The sequence below is a fragment of the Chanodichthys erythropterus genome, chromosome 21 (genome assembly GCF_024489055.1).
Source record: "Chanodichthys erythropterus isolate Z2021 chromosome 21, ASM2448905v1, whole genome shotgun sequence".
NCBI lineage: Eukaryota > Metazoa > Chordata > Actinopteri > Cypriniformes > Xenocyprididae > Chanodichthys > Chanodichthys erythropterus.
In genome coordinates, this window is record NC_090241.1 from 33,776,765 (window position 1) to 33,789,523 (window position 12,759).

Consider the following 12,759-nt stretch of genomic DNA (forward strand, 5'->3'; position numbering starts at 1 on the left):
AGTCAATACTTTGCACACTTGTAAGAGGGATGAGAATATTGCCATTTATTAGATCTGTGAGACTCACATTGTTTGGAGTCGGGTGTGACCTTCTCCATCAGAGCAATGAAGTTGAGCAGGAACTCCGTGTTGTTGTTGGACAACTCCAGGTCTTTGCAGTATTCCCTAAGGAAAACACGCGTCATTCCTCACTGACAGGAAACGCACATATAAATACACTCTCTTATAGATTTACCATCATAAACAGTTATATTATAGACTGCAAATCCTTGATAGTGAGAGTTTTGCATTGACAAAATGCATTAACAAATATTTCACTTTACGCATTTCACATTAATGTATACATCTTAAACACATACAAAACACCAAATAAATGTACTGCAATTACTGCAAAAAAAATATTCTTAACCAGTACTTTATGGAAACATCCTTAAAACAAGATTAATTTACTTGGGAAGTAAAACCACAGTGTATTTTGTCTTGATTCAATGGTAGATTTAAGCATAAACTCACTAGAAACAAGTGCACTTTTGCCTAAAATACACATTTAGACAAGATGCATTCTCGCATCTTGTTTCAAAGATGTTTTTACTGGAAAACAAGACAGAATACTGGCTAAGAACATGATTTTTGGAGCGTATATGCAAAGGACAAACACACACAGAGAGATGATCATTCATAGACTCATGCATGTGAACTTCTCTAGATCCATCAGTACTTTAACATGCAAATCAAAGTGAACCTTCCCCTTGATACTGATGACGTATGTAAGGAAGTGAGGAGAACGCCATGCACACACAGATACAGAGGAGACGCGCGAGAGCTGCAGCGATGAGATGTGGAGAAGACATGAGGAGAATCTGCTGAACGTCAAAAGATACTGATCCATGACAGCAGACGACAATGAGGTCAAACACTGAGGAAAATTGGTACCGCTCAGAGGTTAGGCTTTCATCACATGGCTTTCAGATCTATGTATGAACTTTATTCAGATGTTTTTCCTTAAATTGTTTATGGGAAATATAATGTTGAGCTACAAAATTGTGCATAGGAAAGATTAACTTTTGAGTTCAAATTACAGTAACTGCACACTTTGGTAAAATCTAATGACAGTTTGAGACACTGTTCCGAAATCTAAAGGAGACACATGTGAGATCACTAGGGTCTTTTTCTCAGGTTAAAAATCTGTAAAGCAGGAGATTTAAAGGAACTTTCCAGGTTCAGAACAAGTTAAGCTTTATCAACAGCTGTCATTACCAGAGAAAATATTCAACTTGTCCTTTGAGTTAGGAAAAACAAGCAAAAATCACATTTATTGTAATATACTAACAATGGAAGTTTATTAAGCTAGGCATTGCAAGGCAATGTCATTTTTTGCTACCATTGTATTTTCCAACTATCCATACACAGAACATATTTCACCTGCAGAAAATGCATTTATTAAACATCATTAGAATAAATAAAATTAAAGCAGAAAAATACAAGCTTTAAATGAGTGTTTTCAATAAAATACTGCACACATAACTACTGCTTGTTTATATAAACCGTCTCGGTTACGTATGTAACCCTCGTTCCCTGAAGGAGGGAACGGAGACGTACGTCAGTAGTGACCGACGAATTTGGATATCGCTAGAGAGCCCCTATCAGCTTCGAGAGAACTAAAACAAGCCAATGGAATTGGCGTGCGATATTTGCATAATGCGCACCTCCCCTAACAGGTGGATATAAAAAGGGGGGCAGATGCAATCGCACTCTGTTTTTCGCTGAGGAGACACGGGCTCACCGTAGGGAGTAACCGTGGACAATACACATATGGAATCACTCACGTAGAGGGATTGCAACATATGGAACCCAACCAACAGACAACATCGAAGATGGATGTTGGTCTGGCATCAGACACTCCGCAATGCCCGAGCCGAAGGTGGAGGTGGAGGAACTCGACAGGGTTCACCGAACGGGGAACACGACTGGAGTCAACAGATGCACATATCCTGCCCAGGGGGCGGGAGTGGCATTGCAAGCCGACACGAGCACAGGTTCAACGCGTCTACCGGCTGGTGGAAGCGAGTACACGGGAAGAACCAGCTTACACGTAAGCTAAAAACCCTAGCAAACGTGTTGGGTGTCGCCCAGCCCACAGCTCTACAATCTGTCAGCGAGGCGCCATGAGCCAGCGCCCAGGAAGAGGCCACTCAGGTGGAGTGGGCTCTCAACCCGAACGGGCAAGGCACGCCCTGGGAACATAAGCCAGGGCGATGGCATCCACTAACCAGTGGGCCATCCTCTGCTTGGAGACAGCCTTTCCCTTCTGCTGGTCTCCGTAACAGACAAAGAGCTGATCTGAGGTCCTAAGCTTCAAGTTCTATCCACGTAAACACGCAGGGCGCGAACTGGAAAGAGCGAAGCTAGGGCTGGGTCTGCCTCCTCCGAAGGCAGCGCTTGCAGGTTCACTACCTGATCTCTGAAGGGAGTGGTAGGAACCTTGGGCACATATCCAGGCCGGGGTCTCAGGAAGACGTGAGAATCCCCAGGCCCAAATTCCAGGCACGATTCGTCGACCGAAAATGCGTGCAGGTCCCCTACCCTCTTAACATGAGGCCAATGCAACCAGGAGGACGGTCTAAGAGACAGTATTTTTAACTCGATTAATTGCAAAGGCTCAAGGGATGACGCCGAAGTTAGCTAAGAACTAAGGTGAGATCCCTAGAGGGTAAGGAGGGTGGGCAAGGAGGAATCAGTCCCCTCGCCCCCCTCAGGAACCTGATGATCAGACCGTGTTTCCCCAGGGCTTGCCATCAACTGCATGGAGATGTGCAGCGAAGCGGCAACATACACCTTGAGGGTGGAGGGAGACAGCCTTCGCTCCAAGCCCTCTTGCAGGAAGGAAAGCACAGATCTGACCGAGCATGATCGGGGGTCCTCTCGTCTTGCGAGAGGAGCACCATTCAACGAATAGGTTCGACTTCAACGCATAGAGGCTCCTCGTGAAGGAGCTCTAGCGGAAGTGATAGTGTCTACGACCGCCTGCGGGAGATCACCCAGAACCTCCGCATCCCGTCCAGGGACCACACGTGGAGGTTCCACAGGTCGGGACGCGGGTGCCATAGGAAGCCCCATCTCTGAGTCAGGAGGTCCTTCCTCAGAGGAATCGGCCAAGGAGGGGCTGTCGTGAGGAGCATTAGGTCCGAAACCCGGGTCCGAGTGACCAATATGGAGCCACTAACAAGACCTGCTCCTCATCCTCCCTGACCTAGCACAGGAGCTGTGCGTGAAGGCTCACTGGGGGAAAACGCATATTGCGTAGGCCCCGGGGCCAGCTGAGTGCCAGGGTATCCGTGCCGAGCGACTCGCCGGTCAGGGAAAACCACTGGCCGAGGGCAGTTCCTGGGGAGGTAACAGGACTACCTGGGCCTCGCCGAAGTAGTGCCAGATCAGCTGGACCGCCTGGGGATGGAGCCGCCACTTGCCCGCAAGTGGAGGCTGCCGTAAGAGCTCGTAGGCTGCACGGTTAAGCACACCTGGGACATGAGTGGCCTGAAGCGACCTCAGATGCTTCTGACTCCATAGCAAGAGATGGCAGGCGAGTTGCGATATGCGACGGGAGCGTAGACCAGCCTGATGGTTGATGTACGCAACGGCCGCCGTGCTTGTCCGAGCGGACCAGTACGTGCTTGTCTGACAGCAGCTCCTTGAAGCGGCCCAGTGCAAGACATACTGCTAGCAACTCGAGGCAATTGATATGCCAATGCAGTCGAGGCCCCGTCCAAGACTCGAACCGCATGCCCGTTGTACATGGCCCCCCATCCGGTGGTAGAGGCATCTGTGTGGACCACAGCGTCCAAGGGGTACTCCCGCCCGCAGGAACAAAGGGTCCGACCACCGGATGAGGGTAGGGCGGCAGCTCCGTGTCACGAGGACACTGAGCGTGCTGCGCTGCCATGGCCATCTCGGGACCCAGTCGCAGAGCCGGTGTTGAAGCGGCCTCATATGGAGCAACCTGAGCGGCGAAACGCGGCTGCAGATGCCACATGCCCCAGGAGCCTCTGAAGTCTTTCAGTGGGGCCGCCATCCTGCGCTTGAGCGAACTCAGGCAGTTCAACACCGACTGGACGCGCTCCTCAGAGAGGCGCACAATCCAGGCGACCGAGTCTAGCTCGAGACTGAGAAAAGAGATCCTCTGCCCGGGGGCGAGTTTGCTCTTGTCCCAGCTGACCCAAAGACCCAACAGGCTGAGGTGAGCTAAACCATCTCCCTGTGTACGCACAACTGCTTCGCGAGCTGGCCAGGAACAACCAGTCGTCGAGGCAGTCGAGAATGCGAACGCCCTGTTCCTTGAGGGGAACAATGGCCACCTCCGCAACCGTGTAAGGCGTGGAGCGACAGGGCCAGCCCGAAGGGTAGGAGTTTGTACTGACATGCTCGACCCGAGCGCAGAATCGAGACATGAAAGTATGCATCCTTCAGGTCGAATGCTGCAAACCAAACCCCGGGACGGACGCACTCGAAAATGCGCTTCTGCATGAGCACCTTAAACGGCAGCCTGAAGGTACCGGTTCAAGACGCGCAGATCCAGGATTGGCCATAGCCCACTGCCCTTTAGGGTACAATGAAGTAGGGCTGAACCTGACTTCAAATCGGCTGGAGGGACCGGCTCGATTGTATCCCTCGCCAGGAGGACAGCAATCTCCACTCGGAGAACAGGTGCAATGTCCAACGACACCTAAGTGAAGTGGACACCCCTGGACGCCGGAGGACACCGGGCGAAATGAATCGCATAGCCGAGTCTGATAGTACGCATGAGCCAGCGGAACGGGCTGGGGGCACTAACCAGGCCTCCAGACACCGAGCCAGCAGAACCAAACGCACCACAGACGTACCGGGGGTGGGGCAGCGAACCAGAGTACGGGGACCCGACTCGGGCGGCGTGGTAGCGGCCCAGAGTGTGATCAGACTCTGCGAGGTAGCAGTGCGTATGGGAGACGGCACACGGGGCGCGGCCTGCACCAACACACTGACACCTGCTGGCGAGGTGAGAGGGGGCTGGGAGTAGCAACGCGGGGCGCTGCACATCGCCAGCCACACTCTTGGGACGTAGAGGATCGGAAAACAGTTCTTAGTGGGTACCGCTGGACTCCGGAGAGCCAGCGGCGGAACAGACCAATTCTCCACCCGGCCCTCCTCCGGGGAGAAAGAACCGTTTACGTCAGCTCCAGGTCGCCATATCTCCAGGACCGTCTCCCGCTAGTCAGGTGACTGCGGGTTGAGCGGGCTGGGTTCAAGGCCAGTTTGTGAGATGAGCGCATCGAGAAAGCACACTTTGACGACGGCACATCCCAGCAAGACTCGCCAGGGGTGTTTCTGGACCACCATGGTGGACATTGTCTGGCCAGGGGCCTGCGCTTTGATTTGCATCCTGCGTAGCTCAACCCCGACTCAGAACTACCCACATGCAATGAGTGCTTTGACCTACTGCAGACTTGCCAGGGGCCAAGACTCATGCAGGGCAGAGGTGGTGTGCCCGTAGCACTGCCACCCCACCCTAGGGGGTAGTGAGAGAGAAAAAAACTTGTAGTGCAGATTATGACCCTCTTGGCGTTCCATATTAACGCCAAAAAAAGCCACAAACTGCCAAGTTTTTTCATGCACATCCGGGCTAAGCCAGGGGGCGGGGCAAGGCGAGTACGCGTCGCACGACACCCCCAGGGGCCCGGGAAAGCATGGTTGCCAAGTCTGAATCCGATTCGGCATGAGCACGCCACAACCGTGGGACGCTCAGCCTCATCTTCATGTTCAGAGCCCAACAATACTCTCTCCAATGTAGCAGTCGACATCTGATCCTCTGCTGGAGCCCTGACTAAGATGTTAGGGTCCTCCATATTTATTTTAAGGAGGACCAGCAACACATGCAGAAGCTACCAGCCATGTTGGACAGTGAACGTGGCCGCCCAACTGGACGACACACGGCACCCTGGGCACCGACGTGGCCATGTATCTAAACATGATCCACCCACGAACATAGTCACAACATGTTTGCGATGCACTAGAGGAGTGGGGGCCCACGGAGAATGACTCGGCGGGTATTGCCCCACTGTGATCCTCTGGTCACCCAGGCTTATTAACCAAAGTAGCACTTTTCTGATTCAGAAAAATAACTAGATCGGGGAATAAGTGAGGGGACTCCACCTCATTAAAGGCAGCCGAGTCTCGACCGTGCATCTAGAGCGCCAGACAGCGCGCAGGGTTTCCGTGGCAACGCGCGCTGTCAGCCGGCAATTCGACGGCACACGGCGCGCTGAGCGCTCAAGCCCTTACGAGAAAGGCGAGCAAACAACGCGCCGACGTGGACATATTTCCATAAGAAAATATGACCACCCACAAACACAGTCTCAGCACGCTAAGCAGACATGAGAGAAAGTAATCGTGGCCGTCAGAGAGGATAGGAAACGACCGCCTCCAGAAACGCACAGACAGAATGACATCTTGAAAAAGACGCAGTGTCTGTCTGTGAAGCTCTTTTAGAAGGGGAAACTTCAGCTCTTTTGTGTCGAGACACACAGGGAGCGTCACGACGTGTTTAGAAAAACACAGGAGGAACCAGACCAAATCGCAGACCAACCAGTGGAATTACAGCGGAACGCTGGGAAAACAGTAGATGTTTCCACCCGGCTCACTCCAACTAGCGACCTCGCTGCAGGCGTCGTCACACCAACACAAGCGCCGAAACTTCTTCAGAGGCTTGAAGTTCAAACAGCCGCAGGACACCAGGTAGGCTCCGAAGCGAAAGACAGAGTGCGATTGCATCTGCCCCCCTTTTTATATCCACCTGTTAGGGGAGGTGCGCATTATGCAAATATCGCACGCCAATTCCATTGGCTTGTTTTAGTTCTCTCGAAGCTGATAGGGGCTCTCTAGCGATATCCCAATTCGTCGGTCACTACTGACGTACGTCGAACGTGACCGACTGAAAGGGAACAAAAGACAAGTTGAAACTCTTTTCTCTGGAAACCAAGCTTTACACTCGTAAAGATTCCACAGGATAAAAACAAACAAACAAACAAACAAACAAACAAACAAACAAACAGATGAAAGAACAAAATAACAAACTAAATATCAAACAGGGAAAACAAAAGTATAAACAAAATTAAAACCTAAAAACAAAATTTTTTTGGGGTTATTTTTTGGGGGTTTGTGTACATTTTGTTTTATCAATAAATTCGTTATTGTTCTGTATATCGTTTAATTGTATGCAAAGTAACAAACTGGCACGATGTGAGTTTAGGATTAGGTGTGGGGTTAGGATTAGGCAATTAGTTAGAGACTTCAACGAGGGGGGAAATAATTTGGCAGGGAGTCGAATTTCGGCACAACACCAGCACAAGATCCAGAGCCGGTGGAAATGGGACAACAAAGACTGGTTGATTACACTTGAATTGCTATTAAATGTTTAATTTTTACTTCTAATATTTGTTACACAAGCTTAAAAGTATAAAATATGCATTAAAAACAATATAAAATATTCTATACTGTGAAATATTATCGAAAATAAAGGAATGATAATATTATCAACCAGTGGTTGTGTGGATTATTTAAAAAAAAAATGTTTTGAGGATTTAAGTTAATCCCATTAATTCATGTATGAAGTAAAAAAAATAAACTAGTATTATAGTAAAAATTATTCAACCCTTTATGCTGGGTAAAATTACCCAACATGTTCTGTCCTATATTTACCTAGCCCTTGGGTTAAAATGGGGTTGTTTTTAACTCAGTGTTTTTTTGTTTTGTTTTTTAGAGTGAAAACATACTAAAGATCAAAGAAATAAAAAAATAAGAACAAACTAGAGATCAAATTAACAAAAAAGAAAAAAGAAAAAAAGGAAGGAGAAACCAAGGGACAACAAAAGCATAAACAAAAAAAAAATAAAAAACAGAAAATATAAAGAATAAACTAAAGAACCAATCCACAACTGAAAACAAACAAAACAAACCAAATGAAAAAAGAACAAAAAAAACAAATGAAAGAACAAACAAGAGATGAAAGCACGAACACAACCGAACAAAATAATTAATAAAATTAATGAAAGAACAAAAGATAAATTGAACAAAGAAAAATGAAAGACCAAATGACAAGCAGAAAACAAATTATAGATCATTCATTCCAATGTGGTTCCTCAAAGAACCTTTCATGGAACCATTGTTTTCTTAGTGTGAAGAACATTTTAAAAATCTAAAGAAACTTTTTCCACTATAAAGAACCTTTTGTGCATTCAAAGGTTGCATGGAAGTTCTTTATGGAACCATCGATGCCAATAAAGAATCATTAATGTGTTCTTGTAATGAACCCAGAACAGTAAAATTCTCCATTTGCTTTTAATGCTGTCTAGGAGAATCAATTGACACATTAAAGAGATCTTTTTAGTTTTTTTTTCTTTCCTACGGGTGACGGCGAGGAGTCTCGACACACAAAACACAATAAATAAACACATTCACTTGGATTAAAATGGAAAGACACGTTACGCACAGCAAACACACAGACTACAGTGACTACAGTATGTTGAAAAGGAAGTTAGGGATGGACGTATGCACGAAAACAGGAACGTGGCTTCAAGAAGTCACACAAAGCTACCTGGGGGCAATGAACACATGTCCCTCTGACTCAAAAGTGTTTGGCAGGAGAGACTCAAAATCTGCAACAGAAACGGGCAAGATTATCCAGGGGGAAGCGGAGGCCGGAGAACACAGGGAGGCTTCTGAGAAACAAATTAACATCAGCTGCTCTTCAAAAGGTGCAGGAACGCAGTGGGGACGTTACCATAGCAACACTGAGGAATCATGGGGGAATACCAGCGTTAGCCACTATGGTGCCTTCAATGGAGTCGCATTGGCCAAAATAATGGAATAATTCGGAAAACAGACACTTTTAGATTGAATGTTTGATCAGCAAATTTAGTTCAAATTTCGTTCTTTTGCAAGTCGGAGAACTGGCTCGACTCTCGGGATACACAGTGAGACGAAGCGAGTTCCCCGACGTCATTCCCATAAACAGAGTGGAGTGCCGCTTTCTTTTTCAACAGGCATCAACATGGCCAACCGTTTAGCTGGGAGTGGGTGAGGCAGGGGTCCTGATGGAGGTGATCGCCCCACAGACTGGCACCGCGGAGCCGCTCCAGAGACACAATCGGAGAAAGTGCCCAGCATTGTGAAGGGCAAGAGAGAGGGCAACCCAGTTTAATCTACACCATATTATTGAAGCATTTGCATCGGTTATCTTAATAGTTTATGTCTGTATATATTCAACAAATAATGATGTTAAACAAGTATACAATCAGCAATGTCACATTAGTCTGTAAAAAATGAGTATATACTGTATATATCCAATGAAACCACTGTTGTGCCCAGGTAGTTTTCCCTCCACAATGTCTTGCACTTCCAGGTCAGGATTTTTGAAGACGTAACGGCACATCCGCAGTGGCAGTCTGGAGGGTGATAGACGTACAGAGGGGTCAAGCTGATGAAAACACGGGGTGTAAGAGGAGGACGACAAACCAACCGGGCGCTACCAAGTGCTCCATCACCGAGACAACAGGAGAGGACCTAAATCTAGCAAACTCATCTGCAAACCTATTCCTGCTCCTTAACTGATAATTATACAAACTGTAATAGACAACCTACAAGAATAAACTGTGGCTAAACTGAAGACAACATCACATGCTCATAGACGTCTGTCTTTAAGTATTCAGCTGTATGGCAACATTTCTGCTCAGTCTTCGAGATTTAATGGAACAGTTGCAAAAATAAAAATTCAAGATCATTTATTCACCCTCAAACCCATATGTTTTGGAGGATGTTCAAACTGCTCTTTTCTATGCAACGAAAGCATATAGTGATTAGGACGTTGCTGTTATTGTTAACCAGTGTTGGGGAAAGTTACTTTTAAAAGTAATGCATTACAATATTGTGTTACTCTCTAAAAAAAGTAACTAATTATGCTACTTGGTTACTTTTTATCAAAAGTAACATTACTTTTACATTACTTTTTCTCACCTGGGCTTGCTTGTTTGTTTTTTTTAATAACAACAAAAAAGTTTTATTTTTGGCAAATGTGAAGGCCCTTTCACAGCAAAACTGAAATGAATAACTTTTTATTGTTATATTTTATATAAAATTACAAATTTATTTCTTTAATTTAAATGAAGCTTAAAAATAAAATAAAATATAAATATTAAATTAAAAACTTAATTAGTTACAAAAATTTGTTGATTTGGCAATTAACTGGAATATTTAAGTTGAAGTAAGTAATAAAATTGCTAAAAATTGAACTAAAATAAAAAAATGAATTAAAGCTAAAAAGAAATATTTAAACAACAAAACAAAAACTATTAGAAAAAAACAAAGCACATAACAAAATGGCTAAAACAAACTAAATTTAAAATGAAAACTGAAATATAATATATATATATATATATATATATATAATAGCATATAAATAATACTAAACTAACACTGATCAGGCAAGTCAAGCACCAAAAAACAAAAAAACAAGAGAGGTCCATGTGACTTTTTATTTTAATTTTATTTTTTTATAAATCATATGATGCTTTTTGTGGGGAAGAGATCAAAATTAAAACAACAAATAATAATTTTAATAAATAATAAAAAAAATAAAAAAATAAAATAAAATAAAATGAGTTTTTATTGGTCCTTCATACAAAGCTTTTATATGACTTCAGAAGTCAAGTAATATGACTTTGTTTTTTAATACCTTAATGATGCTTTTTTGATCTTATAGGAGGTTGACAGGCTGTATATATTTTCATTAATAGAAATACAGCAGCATGAACATTCTGCAAAATATGCTATTTTGTGTTCAGTGGATGGAAGAAAGTCATATTGTTTTGGAACAGCATGAGGGCGAGTAAATAATAACAGAGTTTTCATTTTTGGGTCCAAAAATTCAGAACAAACAGGCAATGATATGCTACACTCAAAGAGCAATTCTAACTTCTCAACAAAGACCACAATAAGATCATACCTGTACTACTCTAATTGCAAACTCACACTACTGTAATGCTTACGATTACTTTAGGGATGCTTTCAAACAAATGACTGTATCTGTGTAACCTGAGTAGGATTTGTACTAGCTGTGACAAACAACAAGTGACAGTTTCTACAGTAAATGCACCAATTTGAGAAACTTGAGGATGGTAACACTGTCACCGAGGAAGAAAGAGGGGAGGAGGAGGAGACAGATGGAAGAGAATTTCCCAAATGTAACGGACACAGGGATCAGAAATACGTTTTGACAGTGAGAGAAAAATCATATTTTATTCTTCTTCAGGAGATGTCAGGGAGAAACCGTAAATGGCTGTCCAAGCCAAGAGAGAGAGTGAGAGAGAGAGAAACAGAGAGAGAGAGCTTGAAAAGGAGAAAAGAGAAAGATGTGGGTGTAGGCCGCAGCAAGAGGGTGGGTGGGTGAGTGAGGGAGTGAGGAAGAGGAGGAGAGAGAGGAAGAGGAGGGTCTTGAAGGCAAGGCGGGCAGGAGGAACAGAGGAGGCAAGCAGGCTGGAACAGGTGGAGGTGGGCGTCAGCGGGGAGTTGAGGACAAGGGTACGAGGAAGGAAGTAGAGTAACAAAGGTGGTGGACCAATATGGTGTATACTTGCCCTTGAAGTCTGATCCGTCTGAGGAGGAGAGAGCAGAAAAGAAACAGGGGGGACGGGTAAGGGGAGGAGGGGGGTCACAGACAATATTTTATTCAATGACTGTTTGAATAAAAATATTGTTTTCTCAAAAGAAGGAAAATCAAGTCAGTCAAAACAGTAATGAACAACTGAGAACAGGAAACCAAAATGAATGACACGTTGCAAAGAATATATGCAAGAAGTAAACGGAGGCAGTGAACGGAGACGAGGAGAGAACATCAGAGGACACATGACCAGAATCAGAGCTCATGAACCTTCACCATATGAATAATATGACAAAACATGAAAAGAAAGGAATATTTATATATATATATATATATAGTCACAAAATAAGAATCACACAAGAGCTACGGAGTGAGGAACGCTTTGGAGTGAAAAGAAAGAAAGAAAGAAAGAAAGAAAGAAAGAAAGAAAGAAAGAAAGAAAGAAAGAAAGAAAGAAAGAAAGCTATATTTCAAACCAATGGGGAATAAAAGTATAAAAGAAACAAACAATTAATAATATGAATGAAAGAATGAACTAAAGGCCCAAAGAACAAATGAAAACAAACAAAATGCATAAAAAACTAACTAAAGATCAAAGAAACAAAAGAAAACAATGAAAGAATGAACTACAGATCAAATGAAGAAACAAAAAATAACAAAAACAAATGAAAAAACAAACAAAATGCATAACAGACCAAACTAAAGATCAAACAAAGGGAGAAAAAAAAGCACAAACAAAATGAAAAACAAACAAAAATGAAATAAAGAATTAAGAAAACAAGAATTAAGAAAACAAACAAAAACATACTAAAGATCAAAGAAACAAAAGAAAAAGAATAAGAACACACTTAGGATCAAACTAAGAAATGAAAAATGCACAAAAGAAAAAACTAAATATTAGACAAAAAGAGATGAAAGCATCGAAACAAGAATTAATACAATTAATGAAAGAAATAAAGATCAAATGAACAAACAAAAACAAACGAAGAGCAGAAAAGAAAGAGAGAGAACAAAAGAATCAATAAAATTAAAATAAAAAATCCAAAACAAATGAAAGACTGAACAACAGATGAAAC

General features: G+C 43.9%; 1 protein-coding gene across 2 annotated transcripts in view; it reads right to left on the minus strand.

The window, feature by feature from the left end:
• Window positions 1-12,759, minus strand: part of cacna2d2a (calcium channel, voltage-dependent, alpha 2/delta subunit 2a) — a 262,629-nt gene that overhangs the window by 14,031 nt on the left and 235,839 nt on the right. The window contains exons 23-25 of one of the 2 annotated variants that reach the window (XM_067372766.1): window positions 11,661-11,678; window positions 8,624-8,684; window positions 68-165 (exon numbers count right to left, since the gene is read on the minus strand). In XM_067372766.1, the coding sequence (XP_067228867.1) occupies window positions 68-165; window positions 8,624-8,684; window positions 11,661-11,678 (177 nt within the window). The remainder of the gene's footprint in view (window positions 1-67; window positions 166-8,623; window positions 8,685-11,660; window positions 11,679-12,759) is intronic. The other variant, XM_067372767.1, reaches the window with a different exon arrangement.